Source organism: Otolemur garnettii, unplaced genomic scaffold (genome assembly GCF_000181295.1).
Source record: "Otolemur garnettii isolate 467f Iridium unplaced genomic scaffold, OtoGar3 scaffold00087, whole genome shotgun sequence".
NCBI classification, from domain to species: Eukaryota; Metazoa; Chordata; class Mammalia; order Primates; family Galagidae; genus Otolemur; species Otolemur garnettii.
Window position 1 is genome coordinate 4411419 of NW_003852482.1, and position 20125 is coordinate 4431543.

The 20125-nt window shown below is 52.4% G+C and overlaps 1 protein-coding gene across 1 annotated transcript; it reads left to right on the plus strand.

The window, feature by feature from the left end:
• Window positions 1-1445: 1445 nt before the first annotated feature.
• Window positions 1446-19876, plus strand: LOC100964264 (odorant-binding protein 2b). The gene is made up of 8 exons (XM_012808203.1): window positions 1446-1517; window positions 1972-2105; window positions 2369-2439; window positions 2803-2913; window positions 3504-3608; window positions 18491-18601; window positions 19176-19277; window positions 19857-19876. The coding sequence occupies exons 1-8, from the start codon at window positions 1446-1448 to the stop codon at window positions 19874-19876; spliced, it is 726 nt and encodes a 241-aa protein (XP_012663657.1).
• The last annotated feature ends 249 nt before the right edge of the window (window positions 19877-20125 follow it).

Sequence of the window (20125 nt, forward strand, 5' to 3'; positions counted from 1 at the left end):
TTCCTGCTGGGCAGCACCTTCCACACTGGGGTCAATAATGGGTTGTGCTGTATCTTCAGTGCAGCCCCTTGGGCTGTTAGGGAGGGTGGATTAGTTAGTATTATTTGGCAAGTACCTTGGGGTCCAATCTTGGGACAAAGAGGCACAAAGATGCCATTCTATGGCCCCAGCACCTGCCTCAGAGCCTGGGTCAGTGGTGGGTCTCAGGGCAGTTGATGCAGACCTGGGAACTACAGAGACAGGGAGAGAAAAGGCAAATCTTGCTCAAAGAGGCCAGGGATAAGGCCAGCAGAGCCAAGCACCCAGGGGAGCTCAGCTGGGAACTCTAACCACAGCTGGCAGGTGGCCTCCTGGTGCCTCACTGGGCCCATTTATTTATCTACAAGGCTGAGATGCAAGACCTGTCTGATGGTGAGACTGGGTAACAAACACAAACAAGAAAGAATGAACAATAGCTTGGTGCCCATGGCTCAGTGGTTAGGGCGCTGGCCACATACACCGAGGCAGGCAGGTTCGAACCTGACCCAGGTCTGCAAAACAACAATGACAACTGCAACAAAAAAAAAATACCTGGGCATTGTGGTGGGCACATGTAGTCCCAGCTACTTGGGAGGGTGAGGCAAGAGAATCACTTAAGCCCAAGAGTTAGAGGTTGCTGTGAGCTGTGATGCCATGACACTCTACCCAAGATGACATAGTGAGACTCTGTCTCAAAGAAAAAAGGAAAAGAAAGAATGAACAAGATAATTCAGAAAGTAACAAATGCTCTAAGAAAACACAAACAGTCCGGAGTGCAACATGAAGCCAGGTGGGGGAGGCCATGTTGTCCCAAGTGTGGCTGGAGATAGTTAAAAATGACCCTGAGCCAAAAAACAGTGTCCTCCCCCACCCTGGGAAGCTTCAGGTGGAGCCCCCAGACAAGGTGGGTTCTCAGGCCGGTGAGAGCCCTTGGGTTCTAGGGGATGGGGACTCAGCAGACGGCAGGCCGGAGTCTCTGTGGGGCTAAAGCTCAGTCCCTGTCTTATCAGCAGGAAGTTAGAAGGCCGGTGCCCCCAGAGAGCTCTCCAGGACCCTAGTCATGGCACTGGGAGGGCACAGGTGGCAGAGGAGGCGTCACAAAGCCATGGCCTTCCCTCCCTGCCCCCACTCTGACGAGGCCCCTCCTGCGTGTTGGTGAGTGAGCACGTCTGGGGGGAGAACGCCGGACATCATCACATGTCTTTTCTTCTCTGGGTGGCACTCAGCTGCCATTCATCAGAGCCCAACAATAGCGACAGTCCACCTTCCCGGAGGCGGATTGGCCACAATGGGTGGGGGAGGGGTGGGGTCTGTGCCAAGTGCTCACAAGCCACTGGCCAGGGCTATAAAGAGCGTTGCGAGGGAAGCCAACACAGCCATCAGACGCCCCAGGTGACCTGCTGAGGCTGTGAGCAATAGCCCTGGAGATGAAGGCCCTGCTCCTGACGGCCGTGCTCGGCCTGGTTGCTGCCCTGTCCTTGGCCCTGGAACATCAAGACGTGAGCTGGGCTAGGCCTGTGGGCGGGTGAAGGAGTGAGGCTGGGGAGGTGGCCAGGGGCCCTGTTTTAGGAGGTGTCCTTTAAGGCCGGCTCTGACCCTGCACTCCTGGCCCAGAGTGTTCAAAGAATGAGGCCCTGTTGTGCTGGGGCAGACACAGTCCCCTATGGCGCAGGCACAGGCTCAGCTCAGGGTCCTGCTGCACTGTCTCCCAGAGCCCAGGGTCTTGCAGGGAGAGCTCGCCTGGTGCCAGGCCTGGTTCATCAGGGCCAACACCCTCTGCTAATGGAGCCTGGGAGCCTGAATGCTGGGCTGGCTGCACCTGGGCATGGGATATGGGGTTCGGGGTGCAGGGTGAAAATGTGCTCAGCCTGCCTTTGGGGCTGCAGCTGGGGTGGTAAGTGGAAGTACAGCCTGGGCTGGCCCATGGAGGGCTTACGCCCTGGGCTGCTCCAGATCTCAGGAACCTGGTACGTGAAGGCCTTGGTGACTGACAAGGACCTGCTGAAGGACAACAGGCTCAGGAAGATGTTCCCTGTGAAGGTGACAACCCTAGAAAATGGGGACATGGAAGTCACAATCACCTTCATGTGAGTGTTGCCCCTCAGCCCGCTTTCTCTCCCCCTCCCCAGCCCTGCATGGGATCCCTTGTTTTATTTGTGGTGAAAAATCCAAGGGGAGACAGCTGAGCACCCTTGAGCTCTGCAGGGGTTGCAGTGGTCTGGATGACGCATCAGATTAGCTGAGGAGGCTCAGGGGTGTCCTGGGGGCAGTGGTCTTGGTGATCCACCAGGTTAGCTGAGGATGGCTCAGGGGTGTCCTGGGAACTACCCAAGAGCCTCCTGTTTTCCAGGAAGGAAGATAAATGCCACCAGAAAACAATTCTGATGCAGAACACCGACAAGCCTGGCAAATACACATCTTGTGAGTCCAGCCCGGCTGCATCAGTTCCACAAAGCGGGACACACCTGGGGCAGCCTTTCTGTTAGGAGGCCCTGCCCTGTCCACCTCCCAGGAATGACCAACCTCTCCCTTCCCAGGGAGCCTTGTGGCCAGATCCTGCCTTCCTTCTGGGTGGTCTCAGCTGTTGACCCATGGCGGAGACTGAGGGTTAGAGGAGGGAGTGGGGCAGGGGCACCTGCTCAGAGCTTCTCTGATGTCCCCTGGTCTCTTATGGCCCCAGTGTCGGGGGAGCAGGGAGCCCTGGCAGAGTGTCCCATAATGTGGTCTGCAGCAGCCCCTGTAGGAAAGACGATGCCACAAACCTGTTTTCTCTGCCACCTGCAGATGAGGGCAAGATGTTCCTCCAGGTGCAGAAGCTGCTGGGGACGGACCACTTCATGTTTTACTGTGAAGACCGGAGCCATGGAAGGCTGCTTCGCATGGTGCAGCTCATGGGTGAGAGCCCTCAGAAACCCAGGTCTCCTGCCCACATCTCCACGTCCAGAAGCCAGTGGAACTGACCTCAGCCACACCACCGCAGGGGATAGGAATCTGCTGGCCTCTGAGTGCCGGCCACAGGGTGGGCTGGGCTGTGGGCAGGGGCAGTGTAGGCCACTCATCAGGGGCTCTGGACACCATAACTGCCAAGTGCCACTTCCTGGAGTCTCAGGCATCCAGGGGGGTCACCTCATGTAGGGGTGATGTCCTGACAGAGGCCTTCATGGGGCAGGGACCCTCCAGGGTGGTAGGGCAGCTCAATGCTTCTAGGACACAAGGTCCTTCCAGGTCAGGGTGTGACCCTGCAGGGTGGCTCCTGGAGCTCTTGGTCCCCTGGGGTTGCTCAGCAGCTCACAGACTCCCCAACACCGTCCCCCTTCCTGGGGCTGTGTCGGCCATCTCCTCCATACTCCAACCCCACCCCAGACCTCCATGTCCACCCTTGGGTCGCATCCTCTCCTACCCTCAACCGCTCTAGGACAAAGTCGCCTGTGGCCATCTCCCAGTATCTGCTCCCTGCTCACCTGGCCGCCTCCCCCCACCCCTAGGCAGGACTCTTGATACCAACCCCAAGGCCCTGAGAGAATTCAGGAAAGTTTTGCAGCACAGGTGGTTCCTGAAAGACGAGGACATCTTCATGCCCATGCAGATGGGTGAGAGGACAGCTCTGCCCACGGCCCCTGTGCCCTGTGACCTCCAGGCTACCCTGTGACCCCTGTGTTCCCCCAAGTTCCCTCACAGGGACGCCAAGGCCCTGCCTTGGATGTTGGCTGCCATGGGTGGGTCTGAGCTGGGCTATCATGGGTGTGGGCCCTCATCCAGGGCAGCTCCTCACCCGGGTCTTTCTTGGTGTCTACAGAAACTTGCTTCCCCAAACATGTCTAGGGTAAGTAACACTTTGGGAGCCACCTGAGGAGCCCAGAGCCCTGGGTTCCCCAAGGGAGGGTCTGTCTGCACTGGCCCCTTACCACCACACACAGGCAGGAGCAACCCACCCCCCGTCCTGGGCCAGGCAGGAAGCCAGTACCTCAGGGTCTGTCCCAGTGAATTCCCAGGACATCAGGAAGTCCTTTTGTCCCCTAAGCCCTGCATCCTGGCCCATGGAGGTCTTCATGGGCTCTTCCAGGGCCCAGGCCTGCAGTGGACCCCCCATGACAGCTCGGTGTCATCCATCCCTGCACTGCTCCCACCGGGTCCCCTCACACAGACCCTACCAGGTCTAGGAGATCTGGATCACTCTCAGGCTCCATGGCTGCCCAGCAGGACCAACATGGGACCTGAGGCAGCTGGAAGTGGAAACTCTGCCCAGTGTCTGCCCCCTCCATTGCCCCCCGACCTCTGCTTCCAGCCCTCCAGCCTCCAACCTCTACTCCTCTCCCCAGCTCTGGAGCTTGCGGGTCTACACCTCCAGAGTCCACCCTGCTGCCCAGTGGAGCCCCAGCTCACCTGGACCTGCCTTCCACCATCCCCTCCCTCACCTCTCCCCACCTGACTCCAAATAAAGACCTTCAGCAGCCGCTCTGCACTCATGTGTCTGTGAAGGGATCTCGTGTTGGCTGTCGGGGGCTGCTGGGAGAGGGAGCCACCTGGGAAGCTGGGGAGATGCTGGACCCAGAAGGAGTCCACCCCAAGGGGCAGCATCTCACAGGCCCAAGGGTTGTGTGATGTCCTAAAGCAGTGGTTCTCAACCTTCCTAATGCCACAGCCCTTTAATACAGTTCCTGTGGGTTGTGACCCACAAGTTGAGAACCTGTCCTAGAGGGTCCCCTGTAGAGCCGCTGCTGGAGAGGCTCAAGCTCAGCTTGGTTTTGTTTTTTTGTTTTATTTTGTTTTGTTTGAGACAGAGTCTCACTTTGTCACCCTTGGTATAGTGCCTTAGCATCACAGCTCACAGCAACCTCAAACTCTTGGGCTTAAGCAATTCTCTTGCCTCAGACTCCCAAGTAGCTGGGACTACAGGCACCTGTCACAATGCCCAGCTATTTTTAGAGATGGGGTCTCCCTCTGGCTCAGGCTGGTCTCTAACCTGTGAGCTCAGGCAATCCACCAGCCTCTGCCTCCCAAGTGCTGGGATTACAGGCGTGAGCCACCATGCCCTGCTCGACTTGGGATGGCAGGGTCTGGCAGAAGAGCATTCCTGAAGCCAGCAGGGAGACTGAGTCAGGCTGCAACAGTGCTGGTCCTGGCAGGCCTCCGCCCCAGCAGGGACTCAGTGAGCCCTCCATGGCCCCATTTTGGCAGCGTTTTCGGCCCCATTTTGGCTGGTGGCAGGGGTAGAGTAGGAGCCTTGGGGCTCTTCCCTTATCACTCCCCACCCCCAGCAAGACAGAGCTGTCAGCGGCCTCCACGGATCCTCATCCCCACCCTGGCCTTCCTGTGGATTATCTGAGGACCAGGGTCTGTGCTGACGCTGGGGCCACAGGGACGTGGGGAGGTCTGCCAGTGTGGGAGAGGAGAGGTTACCTTGCCACGGGTAACAAACAATCCAAAAAATCCAAATAGGTCAAGCTTCCCAGAGGACAAGACTGCCAGGAGCTGTCTCTCCCCAAGGAGCCACTGGTCCTTCAGCCAAGGAACCAGCTATGTGACTCTCACCTGACCTACCATCCTCTCCTCACTCCTCCCAATGGCCCTGGCTCTTGTGGGTGGGGGAAAGGGCAGCTCTGATATAAGTCAACCCCCCAGGAGCCAGGTGGAGCCAGCAGAACTGTGCATGGTGTCCAGTGGTGCAGACCAGGTCCTCCCAAAAGACAGAGGGCAGTGTCTCCCTCACTCCACACCCCCATACAAATCCAAAAGGGTTAAAGACTTCTATGCAAAAGTAAAAGATATAGGTAAAAATATTCAACTGATCACAGGGTAGAAAAAGATTGTTGAAGCATCTAAGCAATGGGGGTGAAATGTTGATTGAAAAGAGAGATTGGACTATGAAACCTGTGAGCCTGTTTCCACGGGTTTTGACCATATGACCCTCCCAGACACCCACTATCCAAAGTATTTGAAGACAGCTGTTAGGAGGAAGTTGGGAGAACTTTCCATCCCCTGCCCAAACTCTGCAGGGCTTGGGGCAGAAACTCCACAGGTGCACAATGGTCCCTTTGATGCCTGAAAATCAAGAAATCACACAAATGTGAATGAGACCCAAGTTCCTTTCTGTTTCCTTAAAAATGAGGTTTATTATATACGTGCGAAGGAATACATGAGTCCCAGAGAGGGTGTACCAAGACTGGTCCCACTAATGTCATTTGTCCAGCAAGGCCAGCAGCGGCGCTGCCAATGTTATGCCAGCTTCCCTCAGCCGGGAGGGGGCTGAGTGTGGCACCAATTCCCAAGCATTCCAGCTGCTGCAGGGGAGGTAAAGGTGGGCTTCCGTGGGAGGAGGAGCCCCCCAAGAGAGGGGCTGAGGGCGCTGCAGGTGGAAATGTGGCCGGTGTGGCTGTAACATTGAGTCCCGAGGGGACACGGAAGACCCAACTGCACCCCGCATGGGCCCTCGGGTAGCCTCAGGAACACTCACACCCCTCATTGAGATCACACTCTGCTGTCACCAAGCCTGCAGGGTGACATTTGCCTGTGACAATTTCTAAAAAACAAAAAGGAAAGACTTAGAGCACAGCAGTGTTGAGCAAGGCTCGGCTCTGGCTGCTGCCGTCAGTGCCAAGACACAGCTGCTGCTCATCTTTCCCTCAGCTCTCCTGGCCCGTGACTCCACTGGCCTAGGTCACTTTTCCAGTGGTCACACCAAGCTGCCCAAGGTCTGAGCCCCCTGGTGCGTGCCTTGAGGCCTGTGGCACTGCCCAGAGCTCTGACACCTTCCCCGCCCCTGCGTGGGACAGTATGGCTGTCATACAAGGTCTTTGTTCCTGACAACAATACAACTAAATAAAAATTCATCAACAGAAGTATTTTTTGAAAAAATCCATAAGTATTTCAAAACTAAATAGCATACGTCTAAATAACCCACAGGACAAAGAAGAGATGAAAAGGGGAATGGGAAGCCTAACAAAATGAAAATGAAAACACACCATGAAAAATTTGCGGAATGTCCCACAGCTATAGTCAGGAAGAGATGCGTGGCATTGAATGCCCAGTTGTTAATTTTATTTGAACTCAATTTATTTTATTTGAGCCCTGCCCAAATTGTGGAATTATGTGCAAATAAATGGGTGGTTGTTGTTTAATTCATTAAGTTTTTCAGTGGTTTGTTACCAGCAATAGACAATCCAACATCAGCCCCTGCTAATCTCCACCTAAATTAAATTTTATTTAGGGGAGTATAAAGTAGCTGTGTTTTCATCCTGTCCTTCCTTCTATGCTTATTATCTGGTATTATTCTGCAAAAAACATTCTCTTTCTCTCTCTCTTTCAGCACCATTATAACCTCATTGGTTTAAAAACTTGTATTCAGAGCCTTCCTCTCAGAGCAGGTGGCTGATGGCTCACTCCCCTCTCCCTGTGCTGTGAGGCTCATGGAGTGACTTCTGCACTCCTCAGCTCTGCAGGCCGGTCACCATCTGCCCCCAGCCCGCCTTGCTGAACAGGAGAGGGTGCTCAGCTTGCCGGGGCTCTGCTGGAGAATGAAGGGGCTGCTGGGTGCCGGCGGGTTGGGATGGTGACGGGGCACTTGCTGGATACTCCTACTCCAACACAGAAAATGAGGCCGGGGAGATGATAACATGAGATATTTCATAAACAAAATATTGTATTTTCTCTTCAATTGCATTAAAAAAAAAAGAGAGAGAGAGGGAAGCATCCAGGCTCCAGAAGCAGGAAGGGAGCTCAGAGCAGTGGTGGGGGTGAGGCCACAGGGCCCCCGAGAGCCGGGACCAAAAGTCCACCCTCGGGTCCAGGCCATCAGTGGCTGTTCCCGGGCTGGAGAGGCAGCTAACCTGCGGCCAGGAACAGCCAGAGGGGTGCTGATCTGTGGCACCCCCATCCGCTGACGGGCACCTCCAGCTGTAGACTCCGGGTCTCTCTCTTCCTAATTTCCAAATAACTGTGGGTTTTCTTGATAACTTCTTATTATTGATTTAATAATTTATTGCCTTGCAATAACATCATCTTAATCCCATGACCTATACAAACTCGTTCTTATCCCTTAGTTATGGACTATCTTGGAGATTTATGTTTCAAGTGCACTTGAAAAAAGTGTGCTCTGAGTTGCTGAGAGCGTGTTCTCTAAGCACCGGCTAGACGGAGGCAGTCAGCATTCCTCACAGCTTTGGTGCCCCGACACTGCGTCCCCTGGTCCCAGCAGTGGCTGAGACCCTGCTGTAACTGTGGGTCTGTCTATTCCTGGCCTTTGTACTCTTATCTTCTGCTTTATGTGTTTTAAAGGATTTTTCTAGGTGCATACATGTTTAGGGTCATTCTTTTAATGATTTTATCCTTTATCCTCATGAAGTGTTCCTTTTTATCTCCAATAATACACTTTATCTAGAAGCATATCAATGTGGTCCTTCCCGGGACCTTCTGATTACCGTTTGTATGTGAGATCTTTTTCCAGCCTTTCACCACCAACTCCCTGTGTTTTCATATTTGAAGCCTGTCTCTTGTAAACAGCATGTAACTTGGTTGGTCTTTGTGTCCAGTTTGATAACCTTTTAACTGGAGTATTTACTCCTTCTGCACATAACAAAAGTAACACATCTGGATCTAACACGCCTTCTTGCTGCTGTTTTCTGCGGGCCTCTGTCCTCTCCTCTCTCCTCCCAGCCTTCTTTTCTTTTTTCTGCCCTTCCTTCCCTCTCTCTGCTCTTCCTTTCCCCACCCCCCCACCTTCCTTCTCTCTCTGCTCTCCCTTTCCCCCACCCCCACTGTGTCATTGTCATTAACTGTCCTCATGTCACCCCAGACCTCTTTTAATGGATCAGTTACTTTTAACCCTCTACTTCCTGGTCTCCACTGAACTCCCCGCTGTCCATTTCATTGTGTAGGGGTCGCCATCGTGTTTACGAGGTGCCCTCACCTTCCCCCCTCATTTCTGAGTTAATATTCCACTGCCCTCCTCACAGCGCAGAACCTTCAACCCGTATGTTTTCTCCTAAGCCCTCTCATTTTGCAATTGTAGTCATACATGTTAAGTGTCTGTGTATCATTAACCATGGAAGGCATTGTCATCACTTATAGTTTTAATTAGTCAGTTGAATTTTAAACAACTTGAGAAAAAAACGACTTCGTGGTGACCTGCCTGTTTCTCAGGCTTCCCGGCAGCCGGGCATCAGGAGCACCGCAGCCTTCAACCTGCAGACTCCGATAGGTCACTCTGCTCAGGAGAAGGACTCTTGGTTCCCATTTTTCTGGGAAATTTTTCAATGAGTATAGATTCACATCTCTTTCTTTAAGTACTTTGGTGACTTTGTTCTATTGCATTCAAAGTAGAATTCTTTTTTAAGAGAAATCACAGCTCAAATTTATCATTTCTCCCTGTACGTAATGTATCTTTTTCCTCCGGCTGTCTTTAAGGTTTGTTATCTCTGGTTTTCAGCAACTCGACTTTGAGGTACCTCCGCTTTTTTATTTATCCAGCTTGGAACTTACTGAGCTTACAATTGTCTCGTAAAGTTATAAATGAGCTGAAAAATTCCCATCACCTAGTGATATCGCAAGTCTGTGGTGGGTGGTGTTCACCAAATTTGACAAAATTTCAATCATTTTTACTTCAAGATATTTTTTCTGCTTCCTGGGATTTCAATTCCATCTGTGTTGGACGACTTGACACAGCCCCACAGGTTTCCAACGTTTTTTTGTTCTTTTCACCTCTTTCTTCTGGTTTGCCTCAGTCTGATGGGACTTTCTGAACGATCTTCTCACTCATTGTCATTCTTCTGGCAATGCTCAGTTTTCTGTTCATTCCAGCCACAGAATTTTTTATTTACGTATTATACTTTTCAGTTCTAGAATGTCCCTGTGGTCCTTCCTGGGCATTCAATCTCACACACACACACACACACACACACACACACACGTACCTGGGGTAGATACTGACCTTACATGTATGCACATCCTCTCCCACCCCCTCCCCAGCCACCAAGTCCCTTCCACGGGGGCAGCATTACGGCCACCTCATCTGTGCCTATTTATAAAAGTGGGTGTATAAAGAAGTTGCAAAAAAGAAAGTACACAAACATTTTAAGAAAGGAAACCTGTCTCAAATGTGTACTACTCAAGTCACGCCTGACTTCTGCAATTACAGGAGGCACTCGGTGTGATTCGAATTCATCTCCTGCCATCAGTATATATTTTCATGCAATTTCTTAAAATGTGCATTCATTTTTTCAGCACCCTCTGCACTTTTGCAAAACTAGCAGAGTGACAAGATAAATGTCAGCCATGCCACCCACGCTCTGCATGACAACGGGCCAGTCAACACGGAGCGAGGTTTCCGACAGTGGTCTCATGAGGTCACAACTGAGCTGAAAACTTCCCATCACCTAGTGACGCAGTAGCCCTTGTACGTCTGGCACAACACATTACTCACATGTTTGTGGCGGAGCTGGTGCAAATAAACCTATCACACCGCTGGCCATGTAGAAGTCTAGCCATACAATTACGCATCCTACATAATACTTGGTAACGATAATGAATAACCATGTTATGGCTTGTGGACTTGCTGTCCACGCCTTAGAATATACTCTTTCTATTTATAAAAAAAAAAAAAAAAAAATTGACTGTAAAGCAGCCCCTGGCAGGCCCTTCAGGTCTTCCAGAAAAAGGCATGGTTTTCACTGAGGTGACAGCTCCAAGTATGTCACAGCCCCTGGTCACCTTCCACAGGGGCGAGATGGGGCTGAGGACAGTGACACTGACAGTCCTGGCTCTGCGTAGACCAAGGCTGATGTACATTTGTGTCTTAGTTTTTAACAGCAAGGTTTAAAACATAAAATACGTTTAAGAATTTTTCTAAATACAAAAAAGCTTACAGGATAAGGACACACAGAAAATATTTTTGCACAGCTGTATGATCTGTGTTTTAAGCTACGTTATTATGGATCATGAGTTAGAAAATTTTTATGTTTATAAAGTAATTACAAGAAGCTAAGGTTAGTTTGTTCTTCAATAAAGAAAAAAGTTTGTTATAAATTTAGCATAACCTAAGTGTCCAGTGTTTATAAAGTCTGCAGTAGGGGACAGCAATGCCCTTGGCCTCAGTCATCACCCCTCACTGACCACCCAGAGCAACTGCCAGTCCTGCAAACTCCATTCATAGCAAGTGCCCCACACAATTCTTACCTTTTCTATCATATGTTTGCTATGCCTTTTCTATGTTCAGACCCACATGTACCCACGCTGTGTCACAGGTGCCTGCAGGATTCGGTGCAGCAACACATGCACAGGTGTGTGCCTGGGGCACAGGCTGTAACACAGCCCACCTGTGCAGGGGGCTGCACCTCCCAGGTTTGTGAAAGTGCCTCCGTGAGGTCTCACAGTGACAAAATCACCTGAAGACACATTTCTCAGAACTATCCCTGCTGTTAAGCGACTCATGACTATTCATCAAGCCCCCTGCTGCAGAAGTTGCATGAATAGGAGACAAAGGCTCCAAGTGTTCCATCCTGAGAGGGTGGTAGGAAATGGAGAGGAATGCAGCCAGAGGGCGGGTGGCAGCGCCCTGCCCAGGTCAGGGGAAGCCTTCAGAAGCTGTCACTCACGCCCACCCTCAGCCCTCACCTCCCTGCTGCCAGCCCTGCCCAATCACCCAAAGAGCCTCTGCACATCAGCAGGCCTCCCCCTGCCCAGCCCGTGACCCATCAGGGGAGACCCTTTTGCTGGCTCTGTCGGGGTGGAGCTCACCGGTCCCCAGATGTCCTTCACTTGATCCTGGCTGTGTGGAGGGCTCCTGGTTCTCACCACTTGTCTCTGAATAATCTAGGGATGCTTGTTCTTCCTTTCTGGCAGCTTCTAAGAGTTCTTTTTATTCTTGGAGTCAGAATCCTTCCAGGACAGCCATGGCTGTGTGTCTTTCCTCCCTGTCTTACCTGGAATTCTCATGCATTTTTGATCCGCACTCAAACTCACCAGTGTCCCTTCCACTAGGGGAGGTCTCATGCCACTCGTTCCTACTCCAGCCACCTCCCCTTCTCCCGGCTCCTCCGTCCTTCTGGACGTCCAGGGTCTGCACAGAGGCCCCTGCAGCCCCAGCCCCTTCATCCCACCTCAGCTCTGACTGCATCCTCTGCTTGTTCACCTGCTGGGTCTCTAGCAACCCTACTCCTTCTCTCCCGACCTGGCCCGCTGACGTCTTTGTTAAGAGCCCTGTGTTTCTAAACCTGTCTTACTTTGTGCTGTGATCGCCTCTTCTCAAGTGGCATCTTGTTGGTTTTTAAATCCGTAGTGTCTTCTGTTTGCTCTCCGGGAGGCTCTGTCAGCCACCGGTGCCCTGCTGGCTCTCACCATCGGCCCACTCAGGAGTCAATTTCCTTTGCTTGGTCCTGGGTCAGTCTGAGCTGCTCATGCCCCACCAGGGTCGTAGGTCCGCCAGTCACTGGCTCACCTCCTGCCAAGATTCCTGGAAGAAACTTTCTGTCCCCACACTTCTCAGTGCAAAGGCCAGTATCCTCCCAGCCTCAGGCTTCAGGGCCCTTCACTGCAGGCCTCCCCTCTCTGAGGTAGGCCAGAGGTGGCCGGTCAGCAGGGCCTTGGGGCAAGTCAAAGGGGTGGCACTGCCCTTCCATGCAGAGGGCTGTGGGTCTCTGTGGGTCACGCTCCCTCCCAGAAGGGGGACTGACACTCCTCTGCCTGGGCCTGGCCTCACTCACAGGCTGCAGGGAAGCCCCCTGGGAGCTGAGCCACACGCAGTCCAGGGCACCTTTAGCCACTCCCAACACGTTTGGGTATAAACTGCTATCGTTGTTATTCATTTCTAAATAGTTCATACATTCCTTTCTATCCCCCAAAATATACACTGTCACTTCCTGAAATCTGTTGGTATTTTCTTTCTGATCTATATAATTGAGAAATCTTTGCAAACATTTCATATGTGTTTGAAACTAATTTTTGGTCTCTGGAGGTTTAATATGTCCATCAACAGCTGTTAAGCTGCCAAGCTGACTGATATGTAATTCTGTCTCCTGATTCACCTGTTTCTGAAATCTCTCTGTTGAACAATCCCACTTAATTTCTCAAGTTCTCAATTCTAAATATAGAATTTTTAAAATTTGTTTGGTGTATCCGACCAAATGGTGGTAATTTCTCTTTTAGGGACCATTCCTATGACTGGCATCAAAAATCTTTGTGTAAATACAATCCGTGTAACCTGGCATCTTGTACCCTCCACGAATCCCCAACAATAAAAAAAGAATCTTTGTGTACTCACAGGCAGCAGCTCTCATTTCTCACCACTCTTTTTGGAATACATTTTCCTAGCACGTCCCTTACTGTTATTTTGTTTTCAACATTAGTCCATTTTTTAAATTTTGTTTTAATATTGGCATAGAGAAAACAGGTTTCTTTGATGTGAAGTTCTGGGGGCTTTAGCGTGCGCGTAGACTCACAGCCACCCCATGGCCAGAATGCACAGCGCCTCCACCCAGAGAGCTTCGTCCGGCCCCTCCACAGTCAGACCTGCCCCAGGCCCGCGCCCTGGGGACTCCCACCCCCTCCAGTTCTGGAGTGGTGTCTTTTCTAGAATGTCACAAAAAACGGAATCGCAAGGCAGGTAGACTTTTTAGACTGGCTTTGTTCATTCCGCGGGATGCCTTTGAGGGTGAGCCACGCTGTCAAATGAATCAATAGTTTGTCCCTTTTTGTTGCTGAGAAAGCTCCATTGCCTGGAAAGACAACTCGACCTGCCGGTGACCAAGGCGTTTGATGTTTCCAGATTTTAGCAATTATGAACGGAGTTTTATGGGCATTTATGTTCAAGTTTTAGTGTCCTCCTATATTTTCACTTCTTTTGCATAAATTCCTCTGAGAGAAACTGCTGGTATATTTCTCTCCAAATTTATAAGAAATTGCCAAACCGTTTTCCAAAATCATGGCACCATTTTACACTCTTGTCAGCAGTCTACAAGCCCCTATTGCTCTGGGCCCTCACTAGCATTTGATACTGTGAAGGTTCTTTTAGAAAAATGTCTTACCACTCTGTTAGATGGGCTAGGGTGTCCCCGACAGTTCTGACATGCACTTCTCTGATGGCTGGGGGTGCTGTGCACCAGCTCCCACGCCATCCTCCTATCTTCTTTGGCAAAGTGTCTGTTTAAGAATTTTGTTTACTTCCACTGAATTATTTGCTTCCTTAATCTTGAAGTTTGAAATTTCCTTATATGTTCTTTCTTTGGGTTATACAATTTGCAAAGATATTTTCCATTAAGTATGTGGCTTTCAAAAAAATTCTCTTAACAATGTCTTTTGCAGAAGAGAAATTTTTATTATTTTTTATTTTTTTAATTCAGATGAATATGAAGGTACAAATGATTAGGTTACATTGTTTATGTTTCTGAAGGTAAAGTTCAAGTTGCAGTTGAGGCAGCTGAGCCTGGGGTGTGCCGGACGTCTCACAGTGTGTCCAGCAGGTGAGAGCCTGCCAGCCCCCTCCCTCCTCTCCTGTCCCTCCCCCTTCTCCCCGCTCCCCCAGTTGAATATGCTTGTGGTATTCTCTTGTAGTTGCTTTTTTAATAATTCGTATTAGTATTGAGTACATTGGATACTAGTGTTTCCATTCTTGTGATACTTTACAAAGAAGAACATGTTTCAACTCCATCCAGGTAAATGGAGATGTAAAGTCACCATCTTTTTTTATAGCTGGAGAGTATTCCATGGTATACATAGACCACAGTTTTGATCCATTCACGGGTTGATGGGCACTTGGGTTGCTTCCATGTCTTGGCGATTGTGATATATCAGAGCTTATGAAATTGAAGGAGTCTTTCAGGGAGCTGAGAGCAGAAATTTTTAATACTGATGAAACCCAATTCATTGCTCTCCCTTTAATGAATTATCCTTCTGGTGCCTAAGGATTCTTTCCCTAACCCCAAGTGGTGGCCATCTGTCCTTGTTTTCCTCTGAACAGTTTGCAGAGTTACCTTAGGTGAGACCTGCAGTCATGTTAGAGCTAATTTCCTATAAGAGAGACACACAGCTTACATCAAGGATTGTCGATTGTCCTTGTTCCAACACCACTGGTTGAAAAGATTATCTTTTGTCCGTAGAATTGCTTTTGTACCTGTGTCAAAAAATAAATTGGCCTCTTCTGTGTGACTCTGTTCCTAAATTCTCCATCCTGTTCCATTGTGTGTGTGTCCAGCCCTTTCCAACACACCCCCCTCTATAAACAGATGTGGAGAAAATTATTCTTATCAGCCTGGCATGGCTGACCCCCTTGTCACCCTCGAGACCTGTCAACACCTGCTACTGCCTTCCTTCCCCAGCAGTGCCTTGGCCGGCTGAGCAGGGCCCCCGAGTGTCCAGACTCATTCTGAGAGTGGGGCAGTGCAGTGGAGTCTCTTAGGAGCTGGAAGGCCAGGGGCCCAGAGATCTCTTCTCTGAGATCCCCAAGTGAGCAGGACCCTGCCTGTCACTGGGACAAGGTCAATGTGGACAGGGCACCTGAGTCTTTCCCTCCGACCCTGGGAGAATTAGACCTGCTCACTGGTCTCTGGCCTGAGAGGGAGGGTGCTGGCCCCGTCCATCTCCACCTGGCGAGGGCAGGTGTTTTTCAACAGCACCCTCCTGATAATTACTGGGTCAAGCTGACACCTATGGTTCCGTCAGCTGGGGTTGAGAGTTTGCAGGGGAGGCAAACCCTCGGGCTGAGAGGCACAAAGACACCATTGTAAGCCCTGGCATCCACCTGCGGCCCCTTGGCTGCTGCTGGGGTCAGTCCTGGGTGCCGGGACAGATGCTCTAAGCCTAGGAACAGCCCCAGTCCCTGGCTCAGAGAGCAGCAGGGCTTAGGTCAACAGGGTGCCCTGGCAGCCCCAACCCCTGAGTCTGACCTCTGGTATCCGTGCCTGTCACCTCGCCCACACGTGGAATGGGGACAGGGCTACAACAGGAAGGTTCTGGAGGGCACAGCGTCAGAAACAACAGGGAGGCCAGGGTCACCAGGGCAATGACCAAGCCTCCGTCAGAGGGCAGGCTCCTTGCTGCAGGGACAAAGTCCCTACTCTCAGGCAGCTTAAATTCTACCAGGCGAAGATGGCATCAAACAGGCACGCAAACAACCGATAGGCCCTTCTGGAGAGAGGGCCGTGCTGCAGGGGGCTAAACGGAGGAACACCCACCGGGAGCCAGGAATGAGAGCTCATCTGGGGAAGGCTCTTTGCTGACATAATTAAGTTAAGGAGCTCTTGTTAACCAGGTTAATGTATTTCAAATTGTATATAAAACCCAGCACATTGTACCCCATAAATGCAATAATATACACAGCTATGATTAAATAAAATTAAAAATAAGATGTCTAGAACCTGCACCCAGGTTTCAGGGCAGGCCCTAGATCCTACCCACAGGTGTATCTCCAGCGGAAAGGCAGAGGGAGGTTTGGGACACGGAAGAAAAGGCTACATGAAGATGGTGCCACAAGCTGAGGGTGCCTGGGCCACCAGGTGCCGGAAGAAGCAGGAAGGGTCCCCCAGGCGCCTCCAGGGGGATCCTCCGCCCACCCCTGGCTACCAGAATGTGGCCTTCCTACCTGAGAGATAAAACATTTCTGTATTTTCAAGGCCCAGCCTGTGGCTGGTGACCTGGTTGGTGGTCATTTGTTTCATCAGCCATGGGCAGCACTCACAGACACTGTGCAGAAAGGCAAGAGGGACTGTGACACGTTGGGCAGGGTGACATTTCCACAGTGTACCTGGGGAGCACTCCCTAAGCTGGGCCCGACTTACAAAACAGGCCCTTGCAGGATGACTTGGGGGATGTCCCAGGCACGGGGACCCCCAAGGCTGAGCAGGCCCAGGCCCAGCCAGGCTGAACTGAAAACTTCCTCTCTGCAAACTCTAAACCCTTCCTCCATCACCCCCGGCTCAGACCTCACAGCTTCCCCTGCGGCCCGTGGTTCCAAGTGTAGAGATGTTCCCTCCCCCCATTTGGTCCACATCCTCCTCCACTCAGGCCAAGGTGGGAATCAGCACCTGGGAAGGAGGGGGTGCCTGTTCGTCCCTTAGGGCTTAATTAGCTGTTATTCAAAACAACAGCAGTCCCTGCCAGCTGGCCAACGTCATGGTAGGAAGGGACAGGATAGTGGTCTGTGCCAAGTTGCCTGGGGACCCTGAGCCACCCAGTATAAAGGGCAGCCACCAGAGAGTGGAAACAACCTCACCCAGCACAGCAAGCGACCTGTCAGCAGCCGTGTGCACACCCTGGAGATGAAGACCTTGCTCCTGACTCTCGGCCTTGGCCTGATCGCTGCCCTGCAGGCCCAGGACCCTATGGCCTTGGACTCTGAGGAACCGGATGTGAGGCTGGGTTGGGCAGTACGGATAGGAGAAGCCAAGACCAACGAGCAGAGGCGCACCCCCCCAGGAGCCCAGGCTTCTGCACTCAGGAGATAGATCCAACTTAAGGCTCTGACTGCCCCTCCCATAGACCTCCTGCCTATGTCATCTGCCCCAAGGGCACAGGGTGTAGGCATGTGCTGGAAAAAGGGCCCTGGTGTTCTCAGAGGGAGCAGGTCCCCGTGATGCAGGAGTAGATGTGCAGGGGGAGGAGACAGGAGGGTGGGAGGGGCAGGGCAAGGAAGGGGTGAGACTGTGCAGGGGTTGCAGGGTTGACATGTAGTGGGCAGGAGTTTGGGGACGCGTGCACAGCAGAGGAGGTGGGGAGAAGGCAGCAGCACCCGCAAAGGAGACACGTTTTCCAGATTTCAGGGAAGTGGTACATTAAGGCCATTGTCTCAGACAAGGGGACCCCAGTGAGGATTACGCCCCCCATGACGTGCTCGGTGCTGAGCAACAGGGACCTGCAGGTCTCCTTCACACGGATGTGAGTGTCACCAGCTCCAGCCACAACTCCCACCTTGGCCAGACCAGTCGGGGTGGGCGGGGCTGCAGAACTGAGTCCTCCCACTGTCCCATTGGTGTGAGGTATCACTAAGTTTCCCTAACTCTGGAGAGGAAGGGGCCCCAGGGGACAGAGAGCTCAGCTGGGAGGTGGGAGCCCATCAGAGTTGGGATCTCTCATGTTGCTCTGAAGTTGGGAGTGCGGTGGGAGAGGGCCTGGGGCATCCCCCAAAGCAAAAATGGACGTCAGGCACAGCCCTGCCCTCCTGCCTTTGTTTTCCAGGCATGATGGTCAGTGCCATGAAGTAGAAATTCTCCTGGAGAAAACCAGTGTGCCAGGAGAATACACCAGCTGTGAGTCCTGGATGGCTTGTGGAGAGCAAGCCCCTCCCTTGGGCACCTTCCACTCAGGCACCCTGTGCCCAGGAGGGGTTGTCACAATACTTGGGGTGCAGGATGTGGGGGCCCCAATGCCCAGGGCTCAGGCTAGGCTGGTGCACCTGGAAACAGGTGTTGGACCCCGGGAGACACAGCAGGAAGGAGCCTGCACCCCAAGGTTAGGGTGACAATGCGACCTTTCTCCCTGGCCTGCGCAGTTGGGGGCCTGAGCCACCTGCATGTTGAGCTCTCATCTGTAGAGGACCACCGCCTGTTTTACTGTGAAGGAGAGTTCCAGGAGGAAAAATTCAGAGTAGCCAAGCTCGTGAGTAAGTGTCCCTCTGTCTCCAGGGCTGCACCCTGGCCCATGACTCTGCTCTGGGTCTGCTCGATCTAGCATCAGCCCTGTCTGGGGACAGGTCCAGCATCTCTTCACAAAGCAGCACTTGAGTCCATGAGCAGAAGGGGAGCCTTGCGGCCTGCCCTTCCTGGCCACCATATGCTACCTCTCCAGCTCTGCCATGGGAGCAGGGTGGGCCGGGCAGGGCTGTCTAAGATAGGAGCTGTCCTGGACTTTGGTGACACAAACCTGCCAAGGGCCTCTTCTTGGGGCCTTGGGTGTTTTAAGGTGACATTAAGGCAGGGTTAGTGTCCTGACAGAGGCCTTCCTGGGGTAGGGACCTGAAGCAGGGGCAGCCCACTGCCTCCAGTACACAAGGTCCTTCTAGGGTAGGGTGTGACCCTACAGGGTGGCTTCTAGGGCCGCCAGGATTCCCTGGGGTCACTCAGTGTTTTGGGGAGTCCCCCGCACTGTCCCCCTTCCCCAGGTCCTGTCGCTGGGCAGTGGCCGTCTCTTCATGGCACATGGTCCCCACTAGGCTCACCTGGCCACCTCTCCTGCAGGTCGGAATTTAGAAGAGAGCCCAGAGGCCCTAAAGGAATTTAAGGAATTTATTTGGCACAAGGGATTGCAGGAGAAAGACATCTTCATCCCGGAGCAGACAGGTGAGAGAACAGCTCCACCTAAGTCCTCACGTACCCCTAGTCTCTCCGCAACCTGCAGGTCCTCCCATGTGCCCAGCTACTTCCTGGTATTCCAGGTCCCCTATGACTCCCTCCCCCCAAGTCCCCTCATCCCCCCAAGAACCCCTGCTTTGGGTCTTGGTGACTGGTGGGTCTGAGCCCTTGTCCAGGGCATCTCCTCACCCTGGGTCTTTCTTGGTCACTGCAGAAAGCTGCGTCCCTGCTCGAGACTAGGGTAAGTGACACCCAAAGCAACAAGAGTCCTGGCGTTCTCTGGGCATCACGGTGCCCCTCCAGCACCCCGAATTAGAGACAGGAGGGACGCTGCCTTCTCTGCTCTGAGAACCTGGATGTCCCGGTGTCATTCCCAGGACACGGAGGGACTCATTTCTTTTCTCTAGCTGACACCTGGGTTCACAATTTGTGTAACGGGAGGTTAGCGGGCAGGGGCTGGCCCCCCATCCCCTAGGCCCTGGTAGAAGCCACCAGGCCACCACAGGTCCATCTGGCATGTCCCTTTCAGCCCCTCCTCAGGCTTCCCCTGTGTGTGCCACCTCCCAGGCAACTCGGACCTGCTATGAGCAGAGCCAGGCACCTCACCAGGTCCTGTGCTGGCCCCATTTTCTCAGCTACACGCTCTCCAGGCAGACAGAACTTTGCTTGTAGGGACTCTTCCACTCAGGCCAGCTCTACAGACCCCCAAAACCAGACATCTGTTCCCCCACACCATACCCCCTGAGAGCCAGGCATACGCCCACCCTGCAGCCCCCATGTCCCTGTTCCATACTCACTGAGCAGGGTGCATCTTCCTTTCCAGAGCAGGAAGCATC

Coding starts and splice junctions, on each gene's coding strand:
- LOC100964264 (XM_012808203.1), top strand. CDS start 1,446: ATGAAGGCCCTGCTCCTGACGGCCGTGCTCGGCCTGGTTGCTGCCCTG. Junction 2,914..3,503: donor TCGCATGGTGCAGCTCATGG/GTGAGAGCCCTC, acceptor CCCCACCCCTAG/GCAGGACTCTTGATACCAAC. Junction 3,609..18,490: donor CTTCATGCCCATGCAGATGG/GTGAGAGGACAG, acceptor TGGCCTGCGCAG/TTGGGGGCCTGAGCCACCTG.